The 13,373-nt window shown below is 31.4% G+C and overlaps 3 protein-coding genes across 3 annotated transcripts; all 3 read left to right on the top strand.

Moving 5' to 3' along the window:
* The first annotated feature begins 3,357 nt into the window (after positions 1-3,357).
* LOC107849760 (salt stress-induced hydrophobic peptide ESI3) lies at positions 3,358-4,118 on the top strand. The gene is made up of 2 exons (XM_016694320.2): positions 3,358-3,501; positions 3,947-4,118. Exons 1-2 carry the CDS (start codon positions 3,421-3,423, stop codon positions 4,028-4,030), a joined length of 165 nt encoding a protein of 54 aa, XP_016549806.1. The 5' UTR covers positions 3,358-3,420; the 3' UTR covers positions 4,031-4,118.
* Positions 4,119-8,205: 4,087 nt separating this feature from the next.
* Positions 8,206-10,058, top strand: LOC107849218. The gene is made up of 4 exons (XM_047401647.1): positions 8,206-8,700; positions 8,835-9,032; positions 9,357-9,522; positions 9,799-10,058. The coding sequence occupies exons 1-4, from the start codon at positions 8,206-8,208 to the stop codon at positions 10,056-10,058; spliced, it is 1,119 nt and encodes a 372-aa protein (XP_047257603.1).
* A 36-nt stretch (positions 10,059-10,094) lies between these two features.
* LOC124889668 lies at positions 10,095-10,421 on the top strand. The gene has a single exon (XM_047401646.1). The coding sequence runs from the start codon at positions 10,095-10,097 to the stop codon at positions 10,419-10,421; it is 327 nt and encodes a 108-aa protein (XP_047257602.1).
* The last annotated feature ends 2,952 nt before the right edge of the window (positions 10,422-13,373 follow it).

Raw genomic sequence — 13,373 nt, 5'->3', positions numbered from 1 at the left:
CGGGGTCTATCGAAAATAACCTCTCTACTTCATCTGAGGTAGTGGAATGGACTGTGTACACTTTACCCTCCCCAGACCCCATTTTGAGGGAATACACTGGGTATGCTACTGTTGTACTGTTTTTGTTGGCTGGTTGTTTGTATTTTTTAGGATAAAATGGAGGTTGTCATAGCTACTGCTCTTTTGGGATCAACAAATGATTCATTAGAAGATCAAGAACTCGATATAAATCTACTTTGATATTGTGGGCAGAGAAAAAAAAATGATGTGTGTATGGATTGAGATCTCAAGCTTTAACCTTGTATAAAGATATGACATGCAATTTGCCTGTAGTGTTCGATCATGTTGTCGAAGAGCACATTAAAATACTTGAGAAAGAGGTGTCGTATATGAGAGAAAATCAAGAGAGTTCTTCAAGAGCGTGTAGAGTTGGAGGTGCAACAACGAGTAGAGCAAAAAGTTTTTCGTTTGAGGCAACAAAGAGATGACCGATTCAAATCCATGAAGGAGCAATGGTCTCGCATGATGAGCGATATGACATTATCTTCTTGCTCATTTAGTAATCCTACTCTCCCTAATAGGAACTCATCTAATGCTCAAGTGTTTACTATGTTGAGACTTTAGTTACTTGAAGTGTCGACTTGAACATTGTCACATTTTTAGATAGTTATATGCTTTAAATTTTAATTATTGGTAGACTTTTGCTTATTGAAGTTGTGATTTTACATTTTTAATTAACTTCAAACGGCTTTTTATTATATATGTTGTATTATGTTATATATATATATATATATATATATATATATATATATATATATAAAACGTGAGAGAGAGCATAGTATTTCGTAATTATTATTTATTAAAATTAAAAATTCAAATAAAATTTGTGACAGATTTAATTTGTCACAATTTATCCTAAATATGTTACTAACATAGGCAAGAGAGTCATATTGTGACTAAATTAGTCTGTCACTAATTATTTGTAATGAAATATATTGTCACAATTGTGGTGACTAGGTTAAAGAATTTGTTATGGAAATTATTCTGTCATTATTTTATAACGGAATATTTTGTCACAAATCTGTTATAAATTTGTGATGGAATTTGAGTCAAATTTAAGAATTTATATTGTAACGGACGATCTATCTCAATTCCATCACAATAATTTTGTGACGGAAATTAAATGCGTCACAATAATTTTATGACCAAAGGTTCTGAGAGGGACATTTTTTCGTCACAAATCCATCACAATCAATGATTTGTGACAGATTTGTGACTAAAATCTTTGTCACAATTTCGCTATTTTCTTGTAGTGGATCCAGTAGGTCAAAGCTCATGATTTTTTTATTAATAAATCATTATTATGTTCAATCACAAGAAGAATAGAACTTAGTTCAGAATATTTTTTAAAACCTTTCCCTCGATATTATTGTTGCAAGAGCACATTCGAGGCAGGAAAGGTGAAGAGTGTCTTTCTATCATATCAACATCATTAATAGTCTCTCCACATAATTTCAATTGAGAATTTTTTTTTAAACATGGCAGAGTTGTATTCATGAATAAACTTATAATCTTGAAATCTCAGATGCATCCAATCATATCGTGTTTTTGGATGTATGACCATACCTTTCTTTTAGGTTATTCCACAAAACAATTGGATCATTAACAGTAAGATATTCAATTTTTAAAATTTCGTCAATATGATAACACAAGAATATCATAGCCTTAACACAATTTTGATTTGATGCTTTATTTTTATTTTTATTTGTATTTCCAAGACCATAGCATCCAAATGGATTTCAGCATACAATACTCATGAAAGGTACTTCTTGCCGAACTTTGAAGGGTAACAAATTCAAGTTTCGTAAGATTAGACATATTAAAAAGGAAGAGAAAATAATACCTTAGTCTTCAAGCTTTGAGATAGTAGAGTCTCGTGCTGATGACGTGTTATAAAATAAAATAACAGAGTAAAAAAATTAAGAAACAAATAATAGGGACTTTTGTTAATCTTTTGATCTATGTATATAAAATGGAGACAATTGTATGCCTTTTTTCTACCAAAAAAAAAAAAAAAGACAATTGTATTGACTTTATAGGCAATCTTGCCAACCATTAAAACCAACATACTTGTGCATGAGAAATATACATTTTACAAACAAGATCATTGAAAATTAGAGACATCCACACTTAATTCTTATCAAAACTGTCTTTGAAGGAAAAAGGGAAGTAGTAACTTAGTATAATGTAATATGATATTATGATATTATTGGTCCTAAATAGTAACATGTGCACCTACATGTAACTAAAAGCAGGGAAACTTCTAACGTAAATTCAACATTCCAATTCGGGTTTGGTTTAAACTGTTTATCATATTCAACTTAATAATTTTAACGCTACGGATCGATCAAATTTCAAAATCATATTAAGTATTATGATTATTTTCTTGCTAAGACATCAAAAGTATATTTAAGAAATTGTCAATATATTTTTTACTAACCTTATTTGAATTTTACTTATTTATAACTATTTTATAACTAATTAAATAAATTTTTTATTACATAATTAAATAATATTATTGGCCCTAAAATAGTAACATGTGCACCTACATGTAACTAAAAGCAGGGAATCTTCTAATGTAAATTCAATATTGCAATTCGGGTTTGGTTTAAAACTGTTTATAATATTCAACTTAATAATTTTAACGCTACAGATCGATCAAATTTCAGAATCATATTAAATATTATAATTATTTTCTTGCTAAGACATCAAGCGTATATTTAAGAAATTGTCAATATATTTTTTATTAGCCTTATTTGAATTTTACATATTTACAACTATTTTATAACTAATTAAATAAATTTTTTATTACATAAGTAAATATCATATTTAGTGTAACATTTAAATTTATTAAGATAAGGTACATGTGAGACGAGTATATCTAAACTATCTAAACTAGTACTTCCTTTGTCCCAAATTACCCGTCTCAAATTGAGATGATACATAGATTAAGAAAAATAATTAATAATATGATTAGTTTATCATAATAATTCTATTAAATGATGTTTATATTTTAATTTGAAGAAAAAATAATTAATGCAAAGGATAAAATATGAAAAAAAAAATTTGTCTCTTCTTGATTAATAAAAAAATAAATAAAATAAAAAATTAAATTAAAAAATTTGAAACGAATAATTTGAGACGAAGGGAGTATATATAAAACGTGTATTGATTGAAAAAGGTGTAGTTGGTAAAGTACACATAAACGCAGCTATAGGATCACACGTGTTGAGGTGCTTCCACGTGTGTTCTTAAGCCCTTATTAACCGACACACATATTGTATGTATGTATATCATCATATCTCATCCATTCTTTCATTCACTTCTTCTTAATTCCCAAGCTGGAAAATAGTATTGAAAATGGGTTCTGAAACATTTCTTGAAGTCATCCTTGCTATCATACTTCCTCCTGTTGGTGTCTTCCTCCGTTGTGGCTGTGGTGTAAGTTCTTTTTCCCCTAATTAAACAATAAACAATGAACTTTATAGATTAGTACTCAAATTAATTAATGTACAGTCATGTCCAATTCAATGTTATCCTGATAAATTATTTTAAGAAAACTAACTGTCCAACATACATATACAATTGGAAGATTATTGATTGCATGTAACTAATTTGCAGGAAATAATTGACATACAATTGGTGATCTCTTATTTTTATATATATAAGAGAATGATTTTCGATGTGCTTGGATATTTCATTTTTGTATGTTGTGTTTAAAATAGTGAAAATTCATATGGACATAGTACTTTAGGAGATGTTAGTGCCAGAAAATAGCAATTCTTACGATCATGCATGCTGTAATTCCTAGCCAATAAATAAATGTTTCTTTTTGAAGAGCTTGACGATTGATGAGCTTGTATTTATTATTTTTGGGAAAATGCAGGTCGAGTTCTGGATTTGTGTATTGCTGACAATCCTGGGATACATACCCGGCATTATTTATGCACTCTATGTGTTAGTTGGATAGTAAAACACTTTTACACTGTAAATGCCTCTTTTTATCTTTGTGTATCTTTATGTATCATTTTCCAATAAATACTCTTAATTTCTTTTTCTTTCTAATTCTACTTTTCTTTTATTGCTCTTAATATTCCAAGTAATGGTCCTCCATGCATATGATGTTCAATGTAAATACCCTGTGATGTTTTATCTTTGAACTTCGGCTTACAAGGATCAGGTTGGGGATAACAAGCAGATGAATAATTTCTAAACACGAAATTAACGAAAGATAGATTCTTGAAAATCTGTGATCTAGATTAGGGGTTATGAATAGTTAATTTGTGATCTACAAGAAGTTACGATGATTTGTGCGGCTACAAATCAACATACTAAAATGAAAATGCGAGTAAATACGAGTAAATATTTGTGTGCTTATAGATACTTGTAAATAACAAGTACTCTCTCTTTTTAAAAAGGAATGATCTTTTTAGTTTATTTTAAAACAAAATTAATTCTTTTTTTTGGTAATACATTAATTTTAATTTTTTACGTATAACATATTAAAGGATATTATAGTAAATTTGACACAATTTTAATTTAAAATTATAAATTCAATAATCTTTTTTATTTTTTTAAATTTTATGTCTAAGTCAAAGTAGATCGTTGAATAAATTCAGCAAACTTTATTTGGGGTTCACTCATGAAAAGAGAACTTCACTACATCTCCTGGACAACCGTCTCCCGTCCCAAGGAATTTGGTAGGCTCGGATTATTGACGCCAAAACAGAGAACCTTACTCTTCTCACCGGCCTTTCATGGAGATTATTTTCTAACTGTACTTCCCTTTTGGCCAGTACTTCGGTTAATAAGTATAACACTTCTAGAACTTGGAATGCCTCCTTTATTTGGAAAATTATCTTACGAGGAGGTGAGATTTGCTCCCCTAATGTAGCTTGGAAACCTATAACGGGCAAATCTGTTAATTTCTGCTATAATAGTTGGATCCCTGGATCCCCTCCCCTTTGAATGATTCACGGCCCCCCAACTTTACGAGAGAAATATTATAAGCTTTCCGATCTTTGGGATGGATCCTCTTGGAACTGGCCTAAAATCTCGTTGCAACTTCCTAGTGATATACTGATATTCTTGAAAAATCCCTCACTGTTAGCTTTAGACGCTACCTCTTCGTCCCTCGATACTACCCTACTGGCCAGGTTCTTCAAACGACCTATTTACCAGGAAAAGTGCCTATAATTATATTAGTACTTATATTCACTTTAATGATTTTTTGCCTTATGAATGTGCTTGGATTTGGAAGCTTGATACGATTAAATAAATTCAAGTTCATCCTCTGGCTTTGCTCAAAAGAGAGTGCCTACCTCTTAAATACCTCCATCAAATAGGCATTGCTGATGCTCCCCTATGCCCGATTTGTGAACTTCAGGAGGAAACTACAGCTCATATTTTCTTACGCTGCTTCATTGCCAAAAAATTTTGGTTAGATTTTGGTCTTAATGTTGATTTTATCTCCTTCACCTCTGCACATTGGTTGTTAACTCTTAAAAAACTAAATTTTCCTCTTCCCCCTCACACCCCTCCCATTCCCTTTAATTGGAGATTTCTTCCCTTTCGCAATTGGGCATTTATGGCTTAACCGAAATAGTAATTTTTTCAATCAACGTTGTGCTTTGTTAATATGCCTCTATGGTGCATTCCAGAGTTTTTGAATATAGATTTTTCACAGCTTCAGACCCTTCCCTTCATAAGCCCATCACTATACCTGTTACCTGTCACTTGGATAAAACCCCGCCGCAATGTTATACAGTCAACATCGACGGCTCCTTCATCGCAGGTAGTAATAAAGGAGGCATTGGTTGTGTAGTTTGTAATTCGGAAGGTATCTGGATTGTGGGATTCATGGGTGCTGCCTTGCTCAAAGGGCAAGGGCTTGAGATTCTTGATACTTTTGCTCTTCAGCCTGTTGAGATTGAAACGGACTCACTTGATCTGTTCAAATATACTGGAAAGTGCCCCACCATCGCCTAATTCTATTAGGGGTCGTTTAGTTGGAAAATATGGTGGGATAAGTTATGCTGAAATTAATTATATTAGAATTAGTTGTACCGGAATTAGTTATTTTGGTATTATTTTTTGGTAGTTGTTTGGTTTTTGGTACTAAAAATAATATGCATTGCATTCTTTTTAAGAATAAATAGTTTATTTAGAAAAATATCTTTCACCATATTTAAATTAATTATTTTTCTTCATATTAAATCTTACTAAAGAAATTAAAAAGTTACTAATTTTTTTTTTAAATTTATTAGTTTCGTTTTTCTAAAATATATGTTAAGAAATTTATGTTGATATCTTTTAAATGTGTATGAAACTTTAATATTTCATGTTAAATTATTTATTTTGTTCTAAATTCTATAAAATATTGATAATCTCATTTTTTGTCAAAAGAATTCATCATAAGAAATGTGAAAAAGAATTACTCTCATTTTTCATTATTTAGTATCATTAATATTTGGAGAGTCAAATTATAATATTTTAAAAAATTAAATTTTTAAATATTTTTAACTAAATATAATAAATAATTTTTTATTTAATAATTAGGCATGTATTAAGTTAGAAAGGGAATGTCAACATACTTTAATTCCTTGTCCATGATAATTTTGTTAGAAAAAAATGAAAATTGAAATAAGTTTAGTAAACATATCTACAAAATATAAAGACAATAAATCCTTCAATCAATTTTAAATTTGATTAAATTTGATTGTATAAATAATTTTTATTTTTATGGTGTCACTATTATTTTTTCGTGACTCATCTGTAGCATTTAATAAGCTCATATAATTGTTCAAATTTATTGAAATGGATAAAAATTTATAGAGTAATTAAAATTTAAATTATGAATAAAATTAACAAAAAAAAATTGATGTGAGGACTACCGAAATTTCACGTTCTCTCTTATATATAGTAGTAGGGTAATATATATATATAGGTAATTGTGTCTTTTTATAATTTTATCCTAAGTATAACTTAAGGTGGAATTGTTATCCCGCCAAATGTATAGGATAACTTATTTCGGTACTATTTATTAGTATCGGGATAAGTTATCCCAAATTAGGTAACCAAACGAAGCACGGGATTAGTATTTTATCTCGAAACTATTTATATTAGTACCTCATACCAAATGACCCTTAATTTCTTTGTGTAGCTCGTTTTCGAAAAAACTGCAGAGTTCGGTACTCCTGCATAGCTTTCGCGAAGTCAATAAAGTGGTTGACTTTTATCTCAGCTGACTGCTCCTCCCAACTGCATGTTTTGATGGCTAAGGGCAGATCTATTAAGGCCCGTGGGGATGGCACACCACCCGCAAACATCAACGGAAACTCTATATATATAGCTGTATATATATACGGATATAGTTACATATTAAATATGACACCCATAATAATAGAAGACTGTCTAGTGCAGGTGGCAAATTGCTTCTTTTGTAGCCCCAAGGTCGCGTGTTCGATCCTGGCTAGCAGCACTTGTTTTTTAAAATCATTTTTGCTACTAATTGTTTCATTAAAACAAGGTAACAATCAACAGACGTATAATTTTCATTAAAACAGGGCAAAAACGTATTACTAGTTGTCAGTTGACTTTTGTATAAAAGTAATCTTATTTTTTAACTTCTTTTTAAATTTAATTGTTTTAAAGGTATAATAAAATATCTCTCATTAAAATTAAAACAAAAACCCTATTTCCAAAGGAGTGAAGGACCAAATCAAAACATCACTCTTTTTTTCTTGAGGTTTGCTATTATTGCTGCTTGCTCTCTCTCTTTGCTTGTTGCTTGCTCTCTTTGTAAGTTATTTTTAAAAGTTATTTTGTTTCTTTTTCTTGAGCCTAGAAATCCAAATTTGAAATTATCTTAATTTAGGAGAAAGTGTTTTAATTTTGTGAATTGAGATGGAGAATTTTTTCAAGAAGATTAATTATTCTCAATCTAGTTCTAGTAATGTCAATATCAATCGTTCTTGTCTTATAACTGACCTTGATTTGGGTTCACTTAAAGTCGATCCGGGAGAAAGAAGACTTATTTCTGATTATGATCCTCGAATATGAGATGAAGTGATAAAATATTATATTGAAAAAGAGCCTTGTCAACCTGTCTTGAAACAATATCCTTCAAGTGAAATAAGAGGTAAAATGTGTCAATTTGCTTCAAGTTGGTTTAAAGGTTCAAATTCAACTTGGTTGGAGTATAGTGTGGAGAAAGATACCGCATATTGTCGTTGTTATTTGTTCAAAAATGAATTTGTTCATGAAACTACGGGTGATTTTTATGCATCAAAGGGTTTTAGGGGTTGGACTAAGGCTCTTGAAAGATTTCGTTTACATGTCGGTAAAGTAAATAGTATTCATCACAAATGTTACAATAAGATGCTAGATTTGTCAAATCATCGTCAATCAATTCAAGTTGTTCTTGACAAACATTCTCAGAAGGCAAGAAGTGAGTACCAAATTCGTTTGGAAGCTTCAATTGATGTGGCAAGACTTCTTTTGTATCATGGATTGCCTTTTCGAGGTCATGCCGAAAGTGAAGCTTCAACTAATCAAGGCTACAGAATTCGCTTGGAAGCTTCAATTGATGTGGCAAGACTTCTTTTGTATCATGGATTGCTTTTCGAGGTCATGCCGAAAGTGAAGCTTCAACTAATCAAGGCTACTTTTTAGGATTTTTGCTGTGACATGGAGACAAATATCCGGATGTGGTAAAAGTAATATTAGAAAAAGCTCCACAAAATGATACTTTGACTTGTCCTATGATTCAAAAGGATATTGTCAATGCTTGTGCGAAAGAAACATTGAAAGTTATAATTGAGGACTTGAATGGAGATCACTTTGGGATATTAGTTGATGAATCCAAAGACATCTCACATAAAGAACAAATGACTCTTGTTTTGAGGTATGTTGATAAGAATGGTGAAGGTGTAGAGCGACTTATTGGTCTTGTCCTTGTTAGTGATACATCGGCATGCTCATTGAAGAAAGAAATTTATTCTTTGCTTTCTTATCACTCACTAAGTCCATCCAAAATATGTGGACAAAGTTATGATGGAGCTAGTAATATGAAAAGAGATATAAATGGTCTCAAAACTTTAATTATGAAAGATAGTCCTTCGGCATATTATATTAATTGTTTTACACATCAATTGCAACGGATACTTGTTGCTATTGCTAAAAAACATTTAGAAATTAAAGACTTGCTTTATCCTGTTACTAATGTGTTGAATGTTATTGGAGGATCTTTTAAGCGTAGAGATTTACTTCGTCATTACCAAGCCTAAAATTTGAAGCAATTGCTTGAGTCCAGTGAAGCTCATACCGGACAAGGATTACATCAAGAAAGTGGGCTTCAAAGACCTGGTGATACTCGTTGGGGATCATATTTCAAGACATTGGATAACTTTCTTGTTATTTTCTCATCTATTGTTCATGTGCTTGAAGTGATTGAAATTGAAGGTTCTACCTCAAGTGATAGAAATCAAGTGGAATATCTTTTGACAAAGGTCAAAACATTCAAATTTGTTTTTATGCTTTACTTGATGTTGAAAGTGTTGGCCATGTCAAATGAGTTGAGCAATATTTTACAAAAAAAGATCAAGATATTGTTAATGCCGTGGAGTTTCTTAGTATCTCAAAGAAAAGATTGCAAGATATAAGAGAAAATGGGTGGAAATCTTTGTTGGATGATGTCTTTGTTTTGTGATTCACATGGTATCTTAATTCCCAAATTAGATGAGCCTTATTTTCCTAGAAAGTCAAAGCATAAGTGTTTGGATGTTTGTTATCTGCACCATTTATGTGTTGAAATTTTTTGTGCGGTCATTGATGTGCAACTTCAAGAGCTTAATGATTGTTTTGATATAGTGAGTAGTGATTTGCTTCTTGGGATGGGTAGCTTGAATCCTGTCAATTCTTTCTCTACCTTTGACAAAGATGGAATTATGACTTTAGTGAAGTGTTATCCAAATGTGTTTGATGATGGAAAGCTTTGAGATTTGAGTTACCAACTTGATACTTTCATAATTCATATGCGAGGTGGTAATTCCAAATTCTCCAACTTGCAAGGAATTCGTGACTTGGCAAAGGCATTAGTTGAGGCAAATCTTGTGGAGACTTATTCACTTGTTTATTTACTTGTGAAGTTGGCTCTAATTTTATTCGTTGCTACGACAACTGTGGAAAGAGCATTCTCTTCCATGAAGAACATAAAAAATGAAGTGCGAAATAGTATTGGTGATCAATATTTAAATGATTTTTTAATATGCTACAAAGAGTGTGATGTATTTGCAAATGTAAGTAATGATGCCATCGTTGATCGTTTTCAGAATATGAAAACTCGTCGTGGACAATTGTAATGAATTATGGATATTAGTAATATTATTGAAAGATTAAGTTTTGTCATTTTATTATTGTTCCTTTTTATTAATTGGTTGGTTAGTTGTTCTATAGATTGAAGAATGAATAATCTGATTAATTTAATCGATAAATTTACTTGGCACCCAGAGAGTTCGGATCCTGGATCCGCCTCTGTTGATGGCTGAACAAGCTTTGCCACTTCAACTTAGAGATAGGCAAGGAACCATTACTCCTAGATTAGTTAATAGGACTATTTGTAATAAATTAGCTTGCCTCAAATTAAAAGTTGAATTACAAAAGTGCTAGTATTATAAAATTGAATAACATTATTGTCCTCCTTTTAAATACTTATTTTATATATTAGTTTGTTTTGATTTATTTCAAACTAGACCAATAGCTTGAGGTGAGAGTTTCACGAATAAATGAAGAGAAACGAATTGAAGCACAACCGATAATGGCGAGCTCTAGGAATAATAATATAATGTCACTCAAGGTCGGTTGAATTTTTTTCCTTATTAATAAATTAACCTCTTGATACGTGTGGAGAAGACAAACAACTGAATCAAAAGGAATTTTTTATTTACCTCTAACCTTTCTATAGATTACTTGAAAAAACTTGTCTGTATTTTTTGTTGCTTTGTTGCTGGTGCATTTCTGTACTTTTTTGGTGTTGGTGTATTTCTTGTTGCTGGTGTACTTCAGTATTTTTTTGGTGTTGGTGCACATGATGACCCATGCTAGCGTGGGCCCAACATTGAGACTTTTTTGCTAGCTAAATGCTTATATATTATTTATTACAACATTTTTGCTACCTAAATGCATATAGATTTATGTACACAAGATATTATATGGCTGGCATCGTTGGTTTGCATTTGACTGCATTGTTCATATCGTTCATCTACATCCTACACTATTTATTACATAGTGCTGCATTTTGTCTTCTTTATAGTGTTGAGGCAGCATCTGACAAAAAGTACCTGCGGAGGAAAAGGAGAAATGAATTTAGATTTAATTTGAGAATACTCATTTACACAACTAAGAAAATTTCAACTCGGTCAATAATCTTACAATTTATAATATGAATAGAAAAAGTGTAGCAATGTTAGAATATATAGGGATTAAGCTACTTGCATTCTGATATACAACTGTAAATAAACAAACAGTCAACTACAAACTAGCAAACAGAAGAGTACACATCTGTCAAAGTGATAATATATTCCTACATAAAATTTCAAATTCTTTTCTTTTAGCTAATACCATTACATGTCTCACCATGACTTATCAATAATAGACTGGAGAAACATCTTGTAAGAATAAGTAACTCGTTCAACAAATTAAGCATACATACTAATAATTTTAAATCTACGTTGTTAGTAAATATATCTTTAAAAAATCAAAGAATCAAGTGAATGAAAAGAGAATGAAAAGAGAATGAAGAAAGAAAAGAGCAGTCTCATATTTGAAATGCATCTTATCTAAAATTTAGAATATAGCAAAGTGATAAGAAAAGTGAAGTAATGGCAATTGAACTAATGGAGAGTAGTGTGTGCAGTGTACATACTTGTCATTGCGCCTCTATATCTTTCAGTCTTTAAAGAGCAAGGATGCAAACCTACTTTTATTTACTTTCACATAAAAAAAAAATCATATTGCTAGTGTTTCATATATGGACTCAATCAATTTAATGTTTTGTTGAAACAACCTAGGTTTCTTTTCCTTGGAAAATTTCCTGAATTTTTAGTCTCTTAAAAGGATACGACTAGAGGTAACGGATTGTACACTGGGATGCGAGTGGTATGGGTTAGTCGTATGCTGATCAGTGTTGGTTGGTGGGTTGGATTTGATTTCTGGAATGGATACGACTTGGGTGGTATGAGTTGGTTACTCTACTTAGTCTTAGACTTTGTAACTTAAGTTGGATTTGAGTATGAGTGGCTCACTATGAACCATAAGCCAGGGTACAAGTCATACCATAGACTCATATGGTGGGCAGTGTTCAATCTCCTTGGGATTCTATTCTGCTAGAGTACAGATCATGGGTACTAGTCGTACACTTGGATACGAAATAGTGAGGAATGAGTCGTATCTTGAATAGTTTTGGGTCCAAGGGAAATGTCCTTGCGTACGAGTGGTGGGTACCGCTCGTATTTGAGGGTACGACTGGTATGGATAGTCGTACCCGCCTGATGAGATTTTTGGGAGTTTAAGTGAGGGCAATCTGAACATTTTTCCACTTAACCTAATTATTCCCCATGACTTTTAACTCACTTGGAAGGTTATTTTCCCTACTATTCTATTCCTAATACTTAGAAAGCACTCTCTAATCCTCTCTAGAGTTCTTGGACAAAGGAAGATAGAGTTTCATCTTAAGAAATAATTTGGGGCTTTTGTGGTGATTTTTCACCAATTTTGTCAATTAAGGCATGTTCTCTCCCTCATTGTTAGTTTCAATTAAAGGCAGGGTTTTATCTAATGTTTTCATGGTTTGAGTATTTTATGGTTTTGGGTTTTCAAATATAAATTTGGGGTTTTGGTTATGATTTTTGCATGTTTTAATTATGCTTTTATATGCTTTAATGGTGGTTTTGGATAATTGGTTGAATGGGAATAGTTACTTGGTAATAGTTTTTGATTTTGCTAATATTATTCCACCAATATATTTGATAAAATGCCATTTAGAATATTTTTACTACATTGTTGAGCACTTTATGGAACTTATGCATGGTTTAAACTCGGTAATGGACCCCTAATGGTTTAAATGGTGTGGAATGATTTAAGCGAATGATTTGGCTTAATAAACATACTTGTGGGGTACAAAGGAATCCCCCAAGTTAATATGTAATGAATACTCGAGGGGTACATGGGAATCCCTCAAGCTAATTGGACAATGTGATCTATGGGTACATGCGAGTTTTTTGATCTTTAAAAGGTTTGATTACGGATAATACTTG

Source organism: Capsicum annuum, chromosome 12, assembly GCF_002878395.1.
Source record: "Capsicum annuum cultivar UCD-10X-F1 chromosome 12, UCD10Xv1.1, whole genome shotgun sequence".
Classification (NCBI taxonomy): Eukaryota; Viridiplantae; Streptophyta; class Magnoliopsida; order Solanales; family Solanaceae; genus Capsicum; species Capsicum annuum.
Note: the sequence above shows the minus strand (reverse complement) of the source record. Positions and strands in the feature narration are given on the sequence as shown.

Coding starts and splice junctions, on each gene's coding strand:
- LOC107849760 (XM_016694320.2), top strand. CDS start 3,421: ATGGGTTCTGAAACATTTCTTGAAGTCATCCTTGCTATCATACTTCCT. Junction 3,502..3,946: donor TCCTCCGTTGTGGCTGTGGT/GTAAGTTCTTTT, acceptor GGGAAAATGCAG/GTCGAGTTCTGGATTTGTGT.
- LOC107849218 (XM_047401647.1), top strand. CDS start 8,206: ATGTGTCAATTTGCTTCAAGTTGGTTTAAAGGTTCAAATTCAACTTGG. Junction 9,033..9,356: donor TCCTTGTTAGTGATACATCG/GCATGCTCATTG, acceptor TAAAATTTGAAG/CAATTGCTTGAGTCCAGTGA. Junction 9,523..9,798: donor TGAAGTGATTGAAATTGAAG/GTTCTACCTCAA, acceptor TTCCCAAATTAG/ATGAGCCTTATTTTCCTAGA.
- LOC124889668 (XM_047401646.1), top strand. CDS start 10,095: ATGCGAGGTGGTAATTCCAAATTCTCCAACTTGCAAGGAATTCGTGAC.